At 41.9% G+C, this 22,234-nt stretch overlaps 1 protein-coding gene across 1 annotated transcript; it reads left to right on the top strand.

The window, feature by feature from the left end:
• The first annotated feature begins 7,940 nt into the window (after window positions 1-7,940).
• Window positions 7,941-15,878, top strand: LOC113534728 (extracellular calcium-sensing receptor-like). Its single transcript, XM_026927684.2, has 7 exons — window positions 7,941-8,056; window positions 10,703-10,864; window positions 11,025-11,313; window positions 12,077-12,832; window positions 12,919-13,146; window positions 14,674-14,797; window positions 14,962-15,878. The coding sequence occupies exons 1-7, from the start codon at window positions 7,941-7,943 to the stop codon at window positions 15,876-15,878; spliced, it is 2,592 nt and encodes an 863-aa protein (XP_026783485.1).
• The last annotated feature ends 6,356 nt before the right edge of the window (window positions 15,879-22,234 follow it).

The following is a 22,234-nucleotide window of genomic DNA, read 5'->3' as shown; positions in this document are numbered from 1 at the left end:
GCATTAAGAATTTTATAAAAGACAAACAGACAAACAAACAAGTAAATAAATAGAGTATAAAGCATAAACTTCACAAACCAAATATACAAATGCTTCTACTAGGTGAGGGATGGTCAGTGCTCTACTTTTAAAATGCATCTGTTATGGTTTCCATCAGATCAGCAGAGGGCACTTAAGCCTGGAATTTGAGACCACAAGCTTGTCCACAAAACAAAATATCTCCAACTGTTTACACAATATGCCTATTGTGTAACTCCATAAGTACCTTACTTGCACACAACAAATATTATAGCATAAAGTATTTAACATATTATACATTTAATACTAAAAGTCACTATTTTGCACTGTTAACTATGTAGAAATATGAAGAATCAAAGGTTGTGCTTTAGGTGGGGACTTAAGGGAGGCAGATGGGATCATGGAATGGGGGTGGCTTGGCTAGGAATTTAGAAACGACAGAACTGCGAGAAATCATTCACCTGGAAAGCAATCTGATATGTAGCCCTACAAATGCTATAATATGTGTGTATGTGCTGGATATGGAGAAAAGTAAACTGAAAAAGAACTCTCCTATACTAAACAAATTGAAGATCAGCCAGAGTCAGATTCAAGCTCACAACCTCTAGATTAGAAAGCAAGCATATTACCAGTGCACCACAAGCAGGACTGAACTCAAAAGGAGAGCTAGGCCTAAGAGGTATGCCTCACACTTGCCAAAATACTGATACCAGCTTAGTCTTGTGCTCCCAGGTTGAACTAAGGACTGAGCATTTAAGCAACCTGTAAGCAGCCATTAAATAGGCAAGTCACAGGTGGAGCCAGTTGCCACTAATTACCAAGAGGCAGCTCTCTGTCTCCCTCTGTTGGCAGGCCAGGGCTGTGGCAACCTGCCCCTTACAGGACTCCTTCCCCTAGGAACAGCTCCCAATGTTCCCTTGCCAGCTGTAAGACATGAAATGTGGGGTTCACTTTCATGGATAGGGAAAGTTAAAGATGGTACAAGACAGACTTGACCTGTCTCAGCACACACAAGGTGTCCACACACAAGCGGAGCTCTCTAGCTGAGAGCCACACTCGCTGACTGGGATGGATATAAGGCCAAAGATAATGGCAGTGATTAGCTTTTGACTCTCGAGTGCAGGAGGCTGCCAAAAAAATCAGCCCAGGCTTTCTTCCAGGACCATTGACAATACAACAGTAGTGCCGTGGCAGGGAGCCTGACTCCTGTCTCTTGATCAGGAAACAGTGGTAGCAGACATCCAGTCTGGGCCCCGAAATGCCCTCAGACCCCAGTGGGTTAAGCCCACTTAAGGGGAGAAACCTCTAGTTTTCAAAATACCATGGTGAACTCAAGACTGAGTGTTTGAGCGACTTGTAAACAGTCCTTACATGGGCCAATCACAGATGGAGCTGGTTGCCATTAGTTACCCAGAGGCAGCTCTTTGATGAGGTAAAATGAACATTGGTGGTTTTGATAACTATGTTATAAAAGAGATTTTGCAAACAGCATTCCCTTGCTTACATAAAGAAATGTTTTCAAACTGAAAACATCTGCAGCAAAAATTGAGGTATGATACCATTTACTACAATCAAGATATATCAGAATTGAGATATGCACAAAACATCTACAATGCAGTTTATGCTGTGGCACATTCTCTACACAACCTTTTGAGATGCACAGAAAACCAGAGTTGTGAGAAAGATAAAACAATACAACCATGGCAAATAATACAAAAAGGAGAAGCAAAGTCTATTAGTTCTGTCAAACAGTGAATATAATACAAACATAGAGTCTAAAATAAACACATCAGTTATAGTAAGATCCATAATTCATTTTGACTTCATAGTTAACATGTCCTTGTATATGCAACAACAACGACAACAATAAATAGAATATTACTTTTACATGTCTTTATATAGTGCACTTCTGATGCTTCAAGAAAAATTAATTCTGTTCTCAAAAAGCTGTGGGTAGTGCCACCCACAGTATGCAGGTCTGTACTGCCACCACAAAGATGGTGCAGTGTCATGGCTATAAGGCAGATTGAACCATGGAGTATATCCACAACAATCAGCAACAAAGATGAGAGCAAAGCAAATCGCTTTGCCATTAACAAAAGCAGTGGATCATGTAGAGTTGACAGTCATAATAGAGCCCAAAATGGCATTGTAGACTCACCAGGAAAATCTAGCTAGCTTGCGAATATTTATGTTCCCACCTTCAGCACCTCATTGCCAAACTTTTGCACAACCTAATTAAGTTAACCTATATTACAGTAGAGATAGTGGAAAGCATTACAACCTAACCCCCAACTCGTCTTTTTGTCACATCACCATTGTGAAGAACATTTGGCCTTGACATTACTGAGCTAGCTAGAAATGCAAGTTATGTTAGCCACTGACTGTCTGCACCTGTTAACCAGCATTAACATTCACTGAATGCATGAAGAAACATGGCCCTAACCCATCCTCCTAATGCTAATTACTACGGCTTGCCTTGTCCAAAACATTTGCTAAATGCAGTTAACATTAACCCACTCTCTGCATTTCATCATTTTGATTAGCTGTAATGCTACTGTAACGTAGGGGTCATGACAACGGAATTGGGGATCCAAATGCAACTTTTATACATGACAAGGACAACACATGACAAAAACCAACCAATGAGAACAAGACACATGCAACCAAGGAACCAATCAAAACATAACACACAGACAAGGGTAGTACACGACAAGATCACATGTGGGGCAAGGAACACATGGGAAATGGAGTCCAGAAAACAATGGCAAGAGTCCAGGGTGGAGTGCCCTCTAGTGGGGTTCATGGGCACTCCAGCTGGCGATCGTAACAGCTACATTATCATTCACTTTCAAAATGGCAGTGAGAACGTATAACATTACAGTGAGCTATATGCTAGAGTAATGTTATCAACTCAATGAGTGTCTGTGTTCCTACTGTGATTGGTGACAGCATCCACCTAGCTAACCCTAACTTGGAGCATCAGATAAGATGCAGACCTATAGAATTATAGAATAATGTCAGTCCATATTTCACAATCAACATAAACACATGACACTAGTAGCGTAACGCCAATACTGAGGAAACTGTACAAAATATTGACTTTTGATGCTGTCACAATAGGTAAAGTTAATTATCACTTGCTGAGTTACTGTTTTCCAGTGAATACATTTTCAAGAACTCCCTGCCTAAACATCACAAACTCGACCAGGCATTTTTTAGCAGCATTAACGCTAAATAGTGACGAATGCTAACTTGCCTGTCGTCATTTCGTTTCTTCACCTCAGCACTCTGACTCCACTGTCACAATCAAAAGGAACAAACATTCATATTGGGACGAGTTTAGATTTGAGTTTAGATGATGATGTCTGCAGATGTTGCGTTGGTCACATGTGAAATATTTTTATTTTTTTAACACATTTATTGGATAATTTAACACAACATGTGTTGAAATAGTAATAAAAAAGTGTGTAGGATACTAAAACATTAATACCACATCCATGCTGACCCCCTCGAAGGGGACGCCGATAATGGGGAGAGGGATGAGCGGCGGGGGAGCAGGCTTGTAGGGGGTCGTCCTCTGGCACTGGGGGCACTGCTAGCAGAAGGCCCGGACCTCGGCGTCCATCCTGGGCCAGGTGAATCGGTCCTTCAATTTCTTGAGGGTGTTCCGGGGCTCCAGGTGCCCACCCAGTGGAATGCGCATGGGCTAGGTGCAGAAGGGCCTGGGTGTGGCTGCGTGGCACCACCAGCAGTTCGCAGGGCTGGTTTCAGCGCTCCGTCTTGAGGTACAGCAGGCCTCCTCGCACCATGAAGTAGGAGGTTGGCAACTGCTGGTGGAATTGCTGGGGTAACGTCTTCGATGACCTGCACCTGAATCCAGCAGTTCTTCAGTCTAGCATCTTCCTTCTGCTCCCAGCCAAAATTTCCCTCTCGAGCAACCTGCAAATATACAGAGGACACAGGATTAGTCAGGGGGTTGGGGCTCACCTGCTGAGGTCCCTCCGGCATCTCCTTCATCCTGGGCGAGGTATGCCAGCTGGACCCTTGCTCGCCTCTAGTTGGGCCTCCTTTTCTTCGTTGTGTGGGAGGCTTCAGCAGTGGATAACCTTGGCCAGTCTCGACCCAGGAGCAGAAGCGCAGGGAGCTCAGGGATGAGGCCCACCAGGAGGGGCCACTCCTTAGCCCGGTGGCCCACAGAGACATGGACTGCAGGGACCTCCCTGGCATCCCCATGTACACAGGAGTCCGTCAGGGATCCTTGAGCTTGTGGTGAGGCGAGGATGGAGGGCCGGGCCATGCCCACCACCTTCCTTTCTTCGGACGGCAGAGCTTGGAGGAACCGATCCAGGGCCACTCGCTCGACAACCTCAGTGGCTGAGAGGCGGTCTGGCTGGAGCCATAGCTTGGCGATCCGCAGCAGTCGGTCCATCTGGCCGCGAGGGGTGGACTTCGGATCATAGCTCCACCGGTGGAACTCTGCTGCCGCACTGGCAGGGGAGAGACCACAGCGCAGGAGGATCTCGTTCTTCACTAGTCCTTACTCCGCAGCCTCCTCAGGGTCGAGGGCATGATAGGCCAGCTGGGCCTCTCCCGTGAGGAGCGGAGCGAGGGCAGAGGCCTAGTCCTCCCTGGGCCAACCTTCCCTCTGGGCGACGCACCTTGCTGCAGGGGCCGGGGAGGGGGACCGCAGCGGTGTCTGGCTTCTTCCTCAGTTCCAGGAGCTCTTGGGTGGTGGCGTGGAGGCCGCGGGATAGCTCCTGGGACAGGGCTTGCTGCTGCAGGCTCGCTTGGAGAAGTAGTTGAAGTGTGGCTTCCATCACGCTGCTAGGTGCTGTGTTCATGCCCGCATTCTTCCCCACTGTGAAAAATTATGTGCGCGGGCCACAGGCCCACCGTCACAATATGTTTTTTAAAAGAAAAGAAGAGTTGCATGATGAATCTGAATGTTAGTATTAGATGAGTGTGACCACCATTATGAGTAGGTCCTATAATATTCTGATTAACCCCTACTGAATCTAGAGTGGACACAACCACTGCTCTCAGAGGGTCTTCAGAATTATGTTATTCTTAGTAACCTGTGACTGACAAAGGTATATATCATTAGCTCCTACATGAAAAACTTTGAAAACCTATGCTCACCTAAGACCCTAAGATTACCTGCTATGTCCGGTGCCCTGGCTCCCTGTATACAAATAACTATAGCTGCTGGTGCCCCTAAAGGCCTAGCTAAATTCATACGCCATAAGAAAGAGTCTCCTATAACCAGAGCTCTTTTAGGTTTCTCAGTGGGTGCTTCACTGAATAAAGCAAACCTGTTAGACACGTGAAGTGGAGAGGAGGGTTGCTCCCTTGGGTAAGCCTTAGCGTTAGCTCTGACTTTGAGATTACAATGCAGAGTCTTCAAATAAAGCTATTACTAACAATGGAGGAACAATGACTAAAGATCCTGCACTCAACACACTGAACAAGTTGAATGTTTGCCATGCTGAATGTTAAACGTAACATGGTCAAAGATTTGTTGACATTATTTTAGACAGATCCGACATCGATGGCCTCCACTTGCTGTCTTTAGTTGTCTTTTTAGCTGTCTTTGTTCTAAATAATGGATAGTCAATCCTATTTTGAAGTGCATGGTTTCCATCAGATCAGCAGATGGCACTGAAGCCTGGCAATATGTTTATTTGGAAAACTCCATGAGTACATTTCATCCATTTAATAAATGTTATAGCATACAAGTGTGTAATTTTTTATACATTTAAGTGGGGACTTAAGGGTAGCAGTAAAGATGGGAGCATGTAATAGGAACCAGTGGGGCGTTGGTTAGGTGTCAGGTCAACTCTCGCGTCCACCATCAACTATGTTTCCCAGAATGTGCACTGCATCAAAAGAACTCACTTCCTTCTATGGCACCCATACCACTAAGCACCCCATTATTCTGGGGTTTCCATGGATGCAACTACATGATCCCCACATATCATGGACTGATAAGGAAATCACTCATATAGAAAGCCCAGGGAATCATGCACCACTCAATATCCCACCAGTATACCATGATCTTCTAGAAGTCTTCAGTAAATCGAAGGCTAGCGTTTACCGACCTTATGACTGTGCCATTGAGTTCCTGCTAGGAGCCACTCGCCCACATAACTGGATTTACCTGCTTTCTCTCACCAAACAAGCTATGAAGGAATCTGTGAAGGAATTCAGGAATCTTTATAACAGGAGTAAATCAAACCCTCCACATCTCCCACCTCAGCTGGCTTCTTTTTTGTGGAAAAGAATGTATCAGTTGTTGGGGCCTTAATCAAGTAACAGTAAAATACCTATACCCGTTGCCACTGGTCCCCTCAGCCCTGAAACAGTTGCGTTCAGCTCAAATCTTCACCAAAGTGGACCCCAGGTGTGCATATAATATTGTTCAAATTCGGGAGGAAGATCAGTGGAAGACGGACTTTAGCACTGCCTCTGGTCATTATGAGTATTGCGTAATGCCGTATGGGCTCTCTTGCACCCCCTTAGTTCCAATTTCTTATCCTATGAGACATCCTGGAAAAATTCATCATAGCCTAAATAGCCTACATTTTGATCTAGTCTGCCTCCCCTGAAACCCACGTTCTTCATGTCCGCCAAGTCCTGGAGCACCTACTGCAAAATCACCTTTTCGTAAAAGGAGAAAATGTGAGTTCCACAAGACCCAGATCTCATTCTTAGGATATATTATCAGTGTTGAAGGAGTAATCATGGACCAAGCCAAGGTATCTGCCATCAATGAATGGTACACACCCAAAACAGAAGGAGTTACAAAGATTTCTAGGTTCCACAAATTTTTACAGAAGGTTCAATAGCCCATCCCCTAACGTCTCTCCTCAGAAAAAGGGCCAAACGTTTGGCTTGGAACGATGTGCCTGCAGAGGTGTTTACCAAACTCAAGACCATCTTCACCACAGCCCCAATCCTGAAACATCCAGACATTGCAACCCTTTGTGTTCGAGGTAGAAGCCTCAGAGCAGGCATGGGAGTCGTGCTCTCACAGAGATCTGTTAAAAGCCCAAACTCCATCCTGTGGCATTCTTTTCCAGGAATTTATCCCCTGCAGAATGGAACTATTACATAGGCAACAGAGAACTACTAGCCGTTAAGCTGGCGCTCGAGGAGTGGCATCACTGGTTGGAGGAGGCCGCCCCCACCCATTCAGAATCTTCACTGACCATAAGAATCTTGAGTACCACAAGTCAGCCAAGTGTCTAAACCCTCAACAAGCCTGATGGGCCCTATTCTTACATGATTTCAGGTCAGCCTGTCATATAGACCTGGCAACAAGAACACAAAGGTGGACCTCTCAAGTTTACATGCTGCGAGCCCCAAGGAAAACAGCGAGGAAAACTCCTTCATACTTCTTAAGGGCAGTAACCTGGGACTTTGATCAAGAAATAGCACACACTTCCCCACAGCAGATTCCTAGTTCATGCCCTCCCAACAAGCAGTTTGTGCCCCCCACCCTATGATGTAAACTCACTTACTGTGAGATAAGTTCTGGTGGCCCGACAAGCTAAATAACACAAAATTTTGTCTTCTCCTGCACCTCCTATGCACAAGCCAAGGTCCCTCAAACCTTGCCGGCCGGTAAGCTCATGCCCCTGCCCACGCCACAGTAGCTGTGGTCCCACCTGGCGGTGAACTTCATCACTGACTTCCCAGAGCCCAATGAGAACATGGTCATCCTGGTCATTGCTGACGGTTTCTTCAAGTCTCTGCACCTTAGTCCTCTGCTTGGCCTACCCGTGGCCTTTCCTACAGCTTAACTGCTATTAACCCATGTATTCTGTTATTTTGGAATCCCTGAGGATATTGTCAGTGACCGAGGCACTCAGTTCACATTATGAGTCTGTTCGAGCTTTATGTAGAAACTTGGGGTAACCATGAGGCTAACCTCGGGTTACCACCGCAGACCAATGGGCAGGTGGAGAGGGCCAATCAGGAGGACCTTTTGTGCACAGAACCAGGAGGATGAGGCTCAGTTGCTGCCTTGGGCCAAGTATGCCCAGAACTTTCTCAGGCACTCAGCAACATAGTTGACACCCTTCCAATGTGTGGTCAATTAGAGATAAACCAGCCCATACAAGATCTTGAAACAGGTCACATATAAACTCGACCTACCACGCCACTGCAGAATAGCAACTTCCTTCCACATTTCATGTTTGAGGCCCATTGACCTCTGGCCACTAATATTCCCCCAGCACTCCACCAGCACCACTGGAAATAGAAGGCCAACATGCATACCAGGTCAGGTCCATACAGGCTCCTGTAAGAAATCACTCACAGGGATAGCAATCTGATAGGTGGCCATATGAACACTGTAAAGACAAATAACCATATTAATTAAACACAACTGGCATCAATGTATGTCAGTTAACATTGAAACCGGTTAGTACGTTTAAAATCATATGTTGAGAAACGTTCCATAATCAGATTTGTCAAACAGTTGTCACCAGCTACACTGTGGTTGTTACTTATTACAAGATCTCATATTCATTTTGTAAAACATAAAATATAATACAAATGAGACTAATATAAACACACCAGATGTTACAGCACAAGGATTCATACATCAGAGAATACACACGTCTTTTTGTGCGAATAACTACTATGCAGGCCTGTGAAGCTCCTGCTACACAGAATCTGAAGGTCCATACTGATGTCGGACAGCGGCACCACAAAGACTGTACATTGGTGCGGCTATAAGGCAGCTTGAACAATGCAGAACAGAGAGAACAATCAGCACCAAAAGAAAACCTAAAAAGAGAGCAAAGCAAATCGCTTAGCCATTAACAACAGCTGTGGATCATGCAGAATTAACAGCAATCAACATACCACATAAAGCGGCATAAAGTGATCAAGAGCTGCTATCAACTCACACCTGAGTTTCATGTCCCCAGGGGATCCTCCTTATTGCATTTTTAACAATAAAACTGGTTTGGAAAAAAAACATGTAAATTGAGCAGCAACAGAGAAATTCAGGTTATATTGAGTGTATGCTCATGTATATACAGAAAAGAGCAGTTAGCATTATTTCCCAAGCACATATTCCAAGCATACGTAAGCCTTTTAATCTTATGCTGGGAGAACAAAGGTAGAGGCAGATAACCTCAGACAATGAAGTGCAAACCAACATTTGAGCACCTTTGAGTGTACTGATAAAAGTGATGGCTCAGAAAAGATGAGACAGCTTTAAAATAACAAATATAGTAAAAGTTGGTAATGGCAAATAATTAATTTCTGACAGAGTCATGAGGCCAGTCATTTCAAAATGTGTCTGCATTATACTGTGGTGAATATTTGAATAAGTCTCTCAGGCCATTTACATTTTCTTTGCTCAGCTTAATACTTCCCATGCCAAAATTTCACTTGGTAAGAGATGCTGTTGAAGAACTGTGAAAAGAGTGGGAATATTGGAACAACAGGTCAGTTTGTCAGTGGTGTCGTTAGAATCCATCACTATGGCCTTAAACCTACATAGCATGTACATAGCTGACAATTATTCTTCCTCCAAAAAAATCTTTTATCTTTTGTGTTAACAACACCTGGATTGCCTTAATGTTTGTTTGATTAATTGAATTGGCTGAGAGGGTGACCATGGATCACTCAATAGCAGAAAGAAATCTCCAGAATGGTTAAATCTAAAGGGTGGACAGGATCTAATGGGCAATGGCATGTCACATAGGAATGAAGCTGTCAAGAAGGCAATATAAATTTGTCAGATCTGCATGCTTCTGGAAACAAAAGCCAAGAGGAAGAAGAACCTGATAGTAGACATCACACAGAAGCGTCTATCAGCTTTACTCATGTATGTTGCCCATCATGCATATTGGGATAGACATTGAAGGGATGCCATTACATTTTGGCAAGGGTCAACTATGCCACATATTTATTGAAGAGCATAGCTCTGAAGAAAGCAACATCTTTTCCTCCTTCCTCCTCTATGGCTGAATGTAGGAAGCATCTCTAGGTGAGCTAGGTGAGCCATGGTATGGTACACCATACCATGAGATGGTCAAGTCATTTAATCAAATGCTAAAGAGGGTTACAGCTGAGGATGTATGAGGCTGGGAACTATTGCCACTTTATTTATTATTTGCTCTGTAGGATTTCCTCCAGGTCTCAAAGGGCTTCTTCCTAAATGAAATAATAATTGATCGATGACCCCAAACACTTCTAGCTGTCACCAAAGAGGACTACTGTCTGTGCAGAGTTTTGCAAGTTCTCTCAGTGTTTGCATGGGGTTTCCTCCAAGTTCTCTGGTTTATACCCATTGTCCAAACACATGCAGATAGGCAGACTGGCACTAAATTGTCCCAGATCTGAAAGCATGTGTGAATGTATGTGTGCACGGTGTTCTGCGATGCGAGGTGAATTCTCCTGCCTTGATCCCAATGTTTCTAGGACTGGCTCTGGATCCACCATGACTGCAATCCAGAAGCCCATAGACTGTCTCCAAAGAGATGTGCCATAATGACATCACAAAGCTCACCATCTTTCTGATTTGTCCAAACTGAATGGTCATACTCAGAAGACCCAGAGCATGTCTATAAATTTGTGAAGAGCATATCTGTTGAGGGCTGAGCCAGCAAATGCATTGGACACACATTGTGATGTTATTCCTTGTAGCATTCCTTTCTCTTAGCATGGCAAAGGGAGAAAATTGCCGTATTCTGGAAAACCCAGCATATCCCTTACTGGCTAAAGATGGAGATGTGATAATTGGAGCTGTCTTTTCAATACATGATGGTACACAAATGCAGTCACTGCCATATACTGAAAAACCTCATCCTTTAATCTGCATTAGGTTTGTTGTAGTGGAAAATTCACATTGGAGACATTTTTTTTTTTTAGGAACTCTGTATGGCATTTCTGCATTGTATTATTTTACTTACTTGTACTTTTAGTTTTGATTTTATATTAAATATATCATTGACTTTTCTTATGATTTGTATGTATATTTTTAGATTTAATCTCAGAGAATTCCGACTTGCTCAGACCATCACATTCGCAATTGAGGAAATCAACAGAAGCAGCAGCTTGCTCCCAAATATCTCAATTGGTTACAGAATTTATGACAATTGTGACTCAAGATTGTTATCTATGAAGGCAGCCGTGGCTTTGATGAATGGTATGGACATAACAGCAGATGATACCTGCTCTGGACAAGCAGTAGTACAAGCCATCATAGGGGAGTCAGAGTCTACTCCTACTATAGCACTCACAAGAACTACAGGACCTTTTAAGATCCCAGTGGTAAGGATCAATGATTTTAAGAATTATTTAGTAATCATTTATTCAATAGTTACAGAACATGCTTGAAATGTACATGGGATAATCAGAGCAATAATTAGAGAAATAATATAGAGAAAAGTCTACATTTAAATCATTATATATCTATTTTTATCTATTTACTAATCATAAATCTTCTGATATGAGTCTCATATATCTTCTGATATAACCTCAGAAGCTATGAAAAGCTCAATTTTACTTTGATACACAAGGAGGTAAATTGTATTACTTATGTTTAATATTCCATCAGACGTGCATGTTCAGTCTACATATATATATAACGGGAGGCATGTTACTGCAGTGAGTACAATTGCCGCCTCACAGCTCCAGGGTTCTGGGTTCAGTCCTGTGCTTGGGTTATTGTCTGTGCAGAGTTTTGCAAGTTCTCTAAGTTCACTAAATTGCTCCAAGTCTGAAAGAGTGTGTAAAGGTGTGTGCATGGTGAATTCTCCTGCCTTGATCCCAGTGTTTCTGGGACTGGCTCAGGATCCACTGAAACTCAAACCATGGTAAAGCAGTGAAGATGAATAAGTCAATGTTATTTTTACAACCAGCTTTATTTACAGAATTTGCATATATAGTGTATATAATGCCTAAACTTTACAGTGTTTTTCAGTACTAGCTGTTAATTTTTCAGGCTTCTAAAAACAGGCTTCTAAAAATAAACATGTAAATGTTTTGGCGTAAGATGCACACAAACAGGCTTTAGTTATCTTTCTCTCCTCAGATAAGTCATTCTGCCACATGTGACTGTTTGAGCAACAGAAAAGAGTACCCCTCTTTTTTCAGGACTACTACGAGTGACTACTACCAATGTAGAGCATTGGCATATTTGGTGAAGCACTTTGGCTGGTCTTGGGTGGGAGCTGTGAACAGTGATAATGACTATGGCAACAATGGAATGGCCATTTTTCTGAATGCAGCCAGAGAGGAGGGAATATGTGTTGAGTACTCAGAGAAGTTTGACCGGTCAGATACTGCCAAAATCATGAAAGTGGTCAATATTATTAAGGAAGGCACAGCGAAAGTAATTATCTTAGTTCTCGCCCAAATTGACATGAACATTCTAATAGACCACCTTATCCTAAAGAATGTCACTGGCTACCAGATTATTGGTGGTGAAGGATGGATTACTGCTGTCAATCTAGTAACACCAGCAAGTTACAATATTTTTGCTGGAGCCATTGGTTTTGATGTGGGAAAATTGAACATTAATAGTTTTGCTGACTATGTGGTAAATGAATTTTGGCAAACAGTGTATCCTTGCCTGCATACAGAGGGAAACATTTCTCAAACTGAAAACAACTGCAAGAAATATGAAGATATGATTCCATTTGAAAAATATAATGAAGACATATCAGAATTGAGATATGCAAAAAACATCTACAATGCAGTTTATGCTGTGGCGCAGTCTCTACACAGCCTGTGGAGATGCACAGAAAATCAGAGCTGTGTGAAAGACAAAAAAACACAACCATGGCAGGTAACACAAAAGAAGAGAAGCAAAGCAGGCTATGCCCATTACTGATATTTTAAGAAATAAATAACTATTTTCTTTTAACTCTGAAGGTTGTTGAGTCTCTAAAAAAGGTAAATTTTACCACCAAATTGGGAGAACAGGTGTGGTTTGACAGCACTGGGGCAACGGCGGCAAAATACGATGTGGTGAACTGGCAACGGGGGTTCAATGGAGAAGTGCAGTTTAAGGTTGTGGGCTATTACGATGCCTCTCTGCCAACTGGACAACAATTTGTCCTAAATGATGAAGATATAATCTGGGCTGGAGAGACAAGAGAGGTACATCCAATGTTTGCTAATTTTAAGTTTTTATTAAATATAATATAAGTTGGACTAGGTGATTTTTTTAATCAGGCCTTGTAAGGCCCTCTACAATCTTTCTGGCAAAACAAAAAACAATGTTCTTCTAATGTTAGCTATACAACACTGAATATACAGTACTGTGCAAAATGCAAAGAAATGCTGTAGAGCAAAGATGCCTTCAAAAATAATGAAATTAAATGTTTCTACATTTAAAAAATACTATAAAGAGCAGTAAACAGTAATAAATGAAATAAAGTCAATGTTTGGTGTGACAATCCTTTGCTTTTAAAAAAAGTAGTCTGAGGTACAATTTGTACAGTTTTATAAGGAAATTAGCTGGTAAGATTTACTGAGCATCTTGCAGAACCAGCCACAGTTCTTTGGGATACTTTGACTGTCAAACTTGCTTCTTATTTTTGCATGCAAAACCCAGCAGCCTTCATTATGTTTTTTTGTCTGAAAAGTAGTCTCTTACAGGACATGCTGCTTTCTTTAATGACACACAAACATTTTTCTGTAACATTTAATTTTGCACTGGCAAACTAATGTTTAGAAATCTATAAAGTTTTTGTACTGACTCGATAATGTAGAAGTCATAAAATAAAAATCTATAAGAAAGTTTGTACTAAAAAAAGGATGTCTAAGACTTTTGCACAGTACTGTAATGTGAAATGTTTTACACCAAAATAGTGCTTAAAAGTATTTTTAAAAAAATACAAAGCTGAAAAGCTGCTTGGATTTCATTGATGAGCAAATGATTATGGTTCAACAGCTTCATGGAACTGACAGATAGAACCTTATCATTTCAAGGTTCTGAAACATAGTCTAAATTAAAATAATAATATATTATTTTAATATAATTAAAAAAATAATAGAGTAATAATATATGAATACATTGTTACTATTGTGTATACATTATATGGCCAAAACTATGTGGACACTTGACAATCACACCCATATATCAGCCTTCTCCAAGCTGCTGCCACAATGTTTGAAGGACACAATTGTCTAGAATCCCTTTGTATGCTGTAGCATTAAGAATTCCCCTTTACTAGAATTAAGGGGCCCAAACCTTTTCCAGCATAACAGTGCCCATGTGCACAAAACAAGGTCCATAAAGATCTTGCAAAAGTTAGTGTGGAAAACCTCAAGTGGCCTGCACAGAGGCCCATTGAACACATCAAACCCACTGAACACGTTAGGGATGAATCAGAATGCTGAGTGTGCACTTGGTCTTCTTGGCCAACATCATTGCCCGATCTCACTAATGCTCTCGTGGAATGGCTGAATCACCGTCACCATGCTCTAAATCTATTGGAAAGCCTTCCCAGAAGAGTGGAGGCTATTATAACAGCAAAGGGGAGACTAAATCAGGAGTAGGTTGTTCAACAAGCTCACATGGGTGTGATTGGTCAGGTGTCCACAAACATTTTCAATATAGTGTAATTTCTGACTTCTTTGTGAGGTGTACTGATTATAGCTATAATATATTGTCTGTATTAGAAGCCAAAGTCTGTGTGCAGTGAGAGATGTCCTCCAGGCACCAGAAAAGCTGTACAGAAAGGAAGGCATGTCTGCTGCTACGACTGTATTCCATGTGCAGAGGGTGAGATCAGTAACCAGACAGGTAATTGCAGCATTATCGATTTTCAAAGACAAGTTGTTCATTGTATGTTGTGTATCCTCCTTTTATTATTTAGGATACAATTCCTGAACAACAGCATTAATAGATAAAACCATGAGATAAAGTTTATTTTCCTTCATAATAAAATGACCATGATTATTTTGCAGATTCAAATAACTGTGAGCAGTGTCCAGGAGAATATTGGTCTAATGCTGACAGAGATAAATGTATGTTAAAGGTCATAGAGTTTCTTTCATTTACAGAGGTTATGGGGATAATACTAGTACTTTTTTCTTTGTTTGGAGCTACATTAACTGTGTTAGTAGCTATTTTATTTCTAATAGAAAAGGACACTCCCATTGTTAAAGCCAATAACTCAGAGTTGAGCTTCCTGCTACTGTTCTCCCTGACTCTGTGTTTCCTCTGTTCACTTACTTTCATTGGACGACCCTCTGAGTGGTCCTGTATGCTGCGTCACCCAGCGTTTGGGATCACGTTTGTCCTCTGCATCTCCTGTCTGCTGGGGAAAACAATAGTGGTGTTAATGGCCTTCAGGTCTACAATTCCAAGCAGTAATGTAATGAAATGGTTTGGACCTTTACAGCAAAGACTCACTGTTCTTGCTTTCACTTCCATACAGGTTCTTATTTGTGTGCTTTGGTTAACAGTTTCTCCTCCTTTCCCCTACAAGAACATGAACTACTACAAGGAAAAGATCATATTAGAATGTAACTTGGGCTCAGCTATAGGTTTTTGGGCTGTGCTGGGTTATATAGGATTTCTTGCTTTCTTGTGCCTTGTTTTGTCTTTTCTAGCTAGAAAGCTGCCAGATAATTTTAATGAAGCTAAATTCATCACATTCAGCATACTCATATTCTGTGCTGTGTGGATAACTTTTATTCCAGCTTATGTTAGCTGCCCTGGAAAATTTACTGTAGCTGTGGAGATATTTGCTATTTTGGCCTCCAGTTTTGCTCTACTATTCTGTATATTTACACCTAAATGTTATATTATTCTGTTTAAACCTGAACTAAACACAAAGAAAAATATGATGGGTAAAATGGCATCCAAATCACTAGAATAAACAAGTTGTTCAAATCTGCAAAAATATAAATCATTATTTTAGCTGAAAATGTTAACATTGGACACATATTCCCAAATATATTCAAAATACTTGTAGATATCCAACATCTAATCTATGGATGTGGTTTTGGCTGTGGATGAGAACAGATTAAACTTCTCATAAAAAATGTCACAATTGTGTCTTATCTCTGTCCATAGAAAGTAATTTTGTATACAGCAATATGCATGTGTGACGGTCTTGCCTGGGCGGCCTGTTTACCGTGTGGAGCTGCACACTGCACAATGGAGATACAACACGTGGAAATAAGGATTTCGTTGCACAGAGAATAAATCAGTTCCACAGCATGTCTCGTTAGCTCTGCTGTTTATTTAAGACAGTTTTCTTCTCTTTAATCCTTTTAATCAAATGATATCTTTTAGTTTTGTGATCGTATAGTGGAATGAGTTTTCAAGATTAGCAGTTACAATAAACATTTTCAATGAATTAATCACAAATCAATTCAATAATTAAGCAAATACAATGTTTTCAGTGAAATACAGAACAATTCAATTAAATTCAGAATTTAAGGGACAACATCTCCACCTAGTGGCGAACATGTGCAACTCTACACTAATGAAACAATTAATCCATTAAACACATTAAACAACATTTTCTGTAACATACCTGCACAATGGAGATACAACCCGTGGAAATAAGGATTTCGTTGCTCAGAGAATATATCAGTTCTACTTAAAATAAGATAACACAAATTAATTACGATTGTGAAGTCAAAATAACTCAACATAAAACAACACATTCGATGCCAAATGCATATTAACAGTTCCCCAGCGAGTTCACAAAGGGATAAATCCACAATAAAACTGTTATTTGTGTTTCAATCACTTTTAATTGATATTTCTCTGACAGCTTAAAATGTGCAACTCACCCACAGCATGTCTCGTTAGCTGTGCTGTGGGCCGTCCTTATTCCACAAGTCAGATGCCATCACACACCCCCACAGCCGGCGCTGTCCCCATTTATGCATACATTTAACATTTATTTTACACTCCGTTACACATGTTTGTAATCAATTATTTTACAATCATTAATATGCCCCAATGTAAATAACCATAAACCTACCAGTCAACTGAATATTCAATCAATCGATCAATTAAAACTAAATAAAAGGATAAATCTGTCATGAGAGAATAAATAATGAAGTCCCCAAACAAAATATAAAAGTGCTTGTACTAGATGATCGATGGCCAGTTCTCTATTTTTAAAATGCATATGCTAGAGTTTCCAACAGATCAGCAGAGGGCACTGACGACTGGCATTTAAGACCGCTATCTCGTGCACCTGGCAAAATGTCTCCCACAATTTACGCAATATGCTTTGGAAAACTCCATGAGTACCTTACATGCACATAGTAAATATTTATAGAAATAAGTATTTAATTTACTATGCATTTAATGTTGAATATCACTATTCAATATGCCAAATTAAAAGAATAATAAACAATAAACTATCTATTTTGTTTACAGTTATCACAAATGTAAAGTAACATTTTAACCATAATCAGATGTGTCCGCTATATTACCAAGGGAATGAGGACACGGGAAACAGGTGTGGCACAGGTGTGGGTTTTAATGGAACGAAAACTCGATTTTCAGCCTTGTTCACCAATATCACATGGATACACACACAGACACGCACACAGCTCCATGTGTCTCAGCTCTCTCTCTCATGGCTATTCTCTCCCCCCCTTTTATCTCCTCATCACCACTCACTGAAACAGAAAAAACCCATTAGGAGAACCACCCACAGGTGCAGCCTCAACATTACCACTCACTCTCCCAACTCTGCCCTCTATTTACAAACTGACAATTGACCATGCCCCCGCCGCCACATACCCTCATTACCCGACTCAGGCTGGGGAGCCTCCAGATAGTGTTGGAGGGTGAGGACAGCCCAACTGATGGCCAGACACTCATTCTTGATCATGCTGTACTTACTCTCATGCACTGAGAGCTTGTGCCTGATGTACAGCATGGGGCGCTCCTCCCCCTCCACCACCTGGGACAACATGACCCCCAGCCTGTGTCCGATGTGTCATTCTGCTAAACAAAGGGCAGAGAGTCAGGAGAATGTAAGAGTTGTCCACTACAAAGTGTAGCTTTTACCTGAGTAAAGGCTTGTTGGCATAACTCCATCCACTGGACTTGATCTGGTGCTCACATTTTAATGACATCAGTCAGTGGGCTGGTAACATCTAAATAATTTGGAACAAACCTATGATAATAGTCAGCTCCAGAAACTGTCTCGCCTCCTTCTTGGTCTTGGGTCTTGGGCAAGCCACAGTTGCTGCTGTCTTGTGAATTTGGGGATGCACCTACCAATGGCTTAAGTGGAAGCCCAGATATCATACTTCCACCCGTCCAATTGCACACTTCTTTGACTTTGCTGTGAATCTTGCCTGTCTCACTGTCATTACTATAGATAATACTGTCATTTAAATAGGCAGTGGTGTAGGAGGCATGTGGGCAGGTGCCCATGAATTGTTGCAGTGTGGCTGGGCCCCACATAACCTGAAAGGAAGGGTGAAAAAATTGGTGTAAAACAAACAGAGTGGAAAAGGTCATTTTTTCATGAGATATGGGAGTCAATTGGATCAGACAAAATCCCTTTGTCAAATCCAGTGTCAAATAATGGCAAACTGCACCTAATTGATTGACCAGTTCGTCAACGCATAGCATTGGATACGCATCAAATTTAGACACTGTGTTGTCTTTTCTAAAGTCCACACAGAACCGGACTGACACATCTGCTTTGGGAACCAGGACCACCGGACTGGACCAATCACTGTTGGACTCCTCAATTATACCCATATCGCGCATGGCCGTCAGCTCCTCCCACACCACTTATTTTTTGTGTTTGGGAAAACAATAGCGCTGTCTGCATACAACAACCCCCAGGGGCGTCTCACTGTGCTGTTCGATGAGATTACTGTGAACTGGTAGAGGTTAAAACACATCGGAAAATTATTCTTGCAACTTGACACTCTCCGTGATTTGAAAGACAGGACCAGTGCCCCCACTTCCATCATGTGGCATTGGTCCTGGAAATGCCCGACACCTGGAAACACCAGCACACTTACCCAGGTCTTACTCCCACACCTGTTTCTCCAGAGGCACTGACCAGGGACATCAATATAAGCTCTGCATCAGGGAGACACAGAGGGTGGGGATGGCTCTCACTTTGCAGGTATTCCCCTCAGGGATTTCCCCTTGCAGCTTTTGCGCAACAAGATCCTGAGGCATGCCTTCGACCAAGTAAGAGCAATTGATGGTCAGCAAGTTCAGCCCGATGTTGCACTATCCCCCTTGTATTTGTCTGTTATCAATGATAGGTAATATCAAGTGATGCAGGACACTCAGACTAAGGAAGAGATGACCCAATTGTTGGTGCCAAACAGCCATAGGGAAATGAAGTTCCATGTAGCTCATTATAATCCCATGGCAGGGCAATTGGGGCAGGGTAAGACACTAAACTGTTGCATGGCCCCTTTCTGTAGGCTGGGCATTTGTAGCAATGTTCACAGGTGGTGTGTGGCATACTGGGAATGTCAGAGGGTGAATCTGCCAGCCACCCCAAAATCGTCATTGCAACCCCTTTCATTGATTGAGGTTCCCTTCATCAGAACTGGTATGGATCTCATTGGGCCATTAGAACAGTGTGCACAAGAGCATCGCTTTCTGTTAGTTTAGTTAGTTTAGTGGACTATGCAAAGTGATACCCATAAGCAGTGGCTCATTTCAGCATGCAGTGTTACAGAAGCATGCTTCTGAGTTATCTCCCAAGTCGGGATACCAAATGAGATCCTGACTGATTAAGGCACGTCTTTTATGTCACACACCCTTTGCAAACTGTATGAATTAGTAGGGATTAAATTAATTTGCACCAGCAAATGGATGGGTTGGTTGAACAGTTTAATCAAACACTTAAAAATATGATTCGTAAAATCATTCCTGATGATGCTGGGAATTGGGATAAGTGGCTTGAGCCCCAGTTGTTTGCAGTATGAGAGGCCTCCTCAAGCCTCCACGGGGTTTTCCCCATTTGAATTGTATGCCCACAAGCTCCAGAGTGTCTTAGACATTATTGGGGAAAATTGGGAGGAGGGACCTTCTAACAGCAAAAAGTGTAATTCAGTATGTTCTGGACCTGAGAACTCCACACCTTGAGTAACATAACACAAGAGAATTTGTGTCCAAGGCTCAACAATTACACTGCATAACAGGGGAGCTCAGCTATGGGAATTTGCACTGGGGGAGAAAGTGCTCATGCTACTTACTACATCAAGCTCTAAACTACTTAGCAATAGCCCTTTGAAGTCACATAGCGAGATGGGAAAGTCGACTATGAGGTCAGGTGAACAGATAAAGGCAATGCAATCTCTTTACACTATGGAGAGAGGTGGTTCCTATGACTCTGAAAAACAATTAGAGAGAAAAAAAACTAGCACCCTGGTATAATGACCTCACACACACACACCTCCCTTTTATTTCTAAGATCCTAGAAATAGGATATATAGAAATAAGCTTGTAGCACAGCAGCTCATTCCTACATATAAATAACTATCAGTCAGGATTTAGGCCTCATCACAGTACTAAGACTGTGATAGTTAAAGTAGTAAATGACCTGCTACTGGCCTCTGATCAGGGTTATTTCTCCTTGCATGTGTTGCTTGACCTTAGTGCAGCCTATGAGACCATAGATCATAACGTTCTTCTAGATAAACTAGAAAATGTTGTTGGAGATAAGAGTACAGTCCTCTCCTGGCTCAGGTCTTATTTAATTGATAATTATCAGTTTGTAGATGTAAATGGTGAGTACTCTATGCACACTAACAAAGTTTGGTGTTCCACAAGGCTCTGCTCTAGATCCACTGCTCTTTTCTCTATATGCTACATGCCAGCCCTGGGTACAATTTGTGAACATGGTATTAGCTTCCACTGTTATGCTGATGACACACAGTTGTACGTTTCAGCAAAGCCAGATGAGAGACAACAGCTTAATAAAGTTGAGGAATGTGTAAAGGACATTAGACACTGGATGCTGAGTAACTTCCTCCTACGTAATTCAAACAAGACAGAAGTACTTCTCCTAGGACCACAGGCAGATAGATGCAAGCTTTCTGATTACATAGTAACTCTGGATGGCCTTTCAGTTACATCATGTGCAGCAGTAAAAGACCTTGGTGTGATTATTGACTCCAGTCTCTCATTTGATGTCGAAAACATTACTAGGATAGCCTTCTTTCATCTCAGAAATATTGCTAAGATAAGAAATATAATGTCACTACATCATGCTGAAAAACAAGTTTTACCTCTAGGTTGGGTTACTGTAATGCCTTGCTGTCTAGATGCTCCAGTAGGTGAATAAACAAGCTCGAGTTAGTCCAGAATGCCACAGGCACATTGGAAGGCTCTCCTGACCACTCGAAGAGTGGGGGCTGGTGGAGGGCAGAGTTTTGGGCATACTCTGACCAGAGGAGTTATCTGCTCCACTCATGCTGATTGTTGTGACAGTAAGCTCTCAGGAACCACTCAATCTCCTGATTCAGTCTCTTTCTCTGGCTGTTGGACTGGGGTGGTATCCTGAGGAGAGACTCACACTGATGGTAAATCTTTGGAAGAAGGCCTGCCATACACATGAGGTGAACTGAACCCCCTAATTGGAAAATGTCCTCTGGAGGGCCATAGAACCTGAACACTTCTTTAAAAAGGACTTTGGCTGTTTCAAGAGCTATGGAAATTTTGGTTAGAGGAGCAAGATGGCAGTCTTTAAAGAAATGGTTAATAATGATTAGAATAGTTGTGTGGGGATGTCGGTGACAAAGTCAAGTGCTATGTGGGACCAAGGACATTGGAAAATATGGAGTAGTTCTAGGAGGCCTGTGTGTAGTTCAGTAATCAAAACTGAACAGGTGTTGTCATACCTTTCCACATCTTGTTTCAGGTCTTCCCACCAGAACTTGTTCTCCACCAAATTTTGTGTTCTCAAGATACCTAGCTGACCTGAGGTGATGGAAGTATGAATCAAACATTCCACCTTTTCTCACATTGTTTGTGGCACATAGACTCTCGTGGCAAGGCACTGTGTGTGGGATCCTCCCATTGGGCCCATTAGATGTCATCCATGATCTCCCACTGGACTGGGGCTGCGAAGGACACCACAGAGAGGATAGAGACCTGGGATAGTGCATAAGCTTTGTCATTCTTGGAATCCAGTCTATATATGAGTGTGGAATTGAAGTGGGTAAAGAACAGTGCCCACCTGGCCTAATTGATCTTAGCCAAAAGGCTGAGAAGCGA

This window comes from Pangasianodon hypophthalmus, chromosome 6 (genome assembly GCF_027358585.1).
Source record: "Pangasianodon hypophthalmus isolate fPanHyp1 chromosome 6, fPanHyp1.pri, whole genome shotgun sequence".
Taxonomy (NCBI): Eukaryota; Metazoa; Chordata; class Actinopteri; order Siluriformes; family Pangasiidae; genus Pangasianodon; species Pangasianodon hypophthalmus.
This window is presented reverse-complemented; position numbering and strand designations above follow the sequence as displayed.

Coding starts and splice junctions, on each gene's coding strand:
- LOC113534728 (XM_026927684.2), top strand. CDS start 7,941: ATGAGGCTAACCTCGGGTTACCACCGCAGACCAATGGGCAGGTGGAGA. Junction 12,833..12,918: donor AAAAAACACAACCATGGCAG/GTAACACAAAAG, acceptor TTAACTCTGAAG/GTTGTTGAGTCTCTAAAAAA. Junction 14,798..14,961: donor TGAGATCAGTAACCAGACAG/GTAATTGCAGCA, acceptor ATTATTTTGCAG/ATTCAAATAACTGTGAGCAG.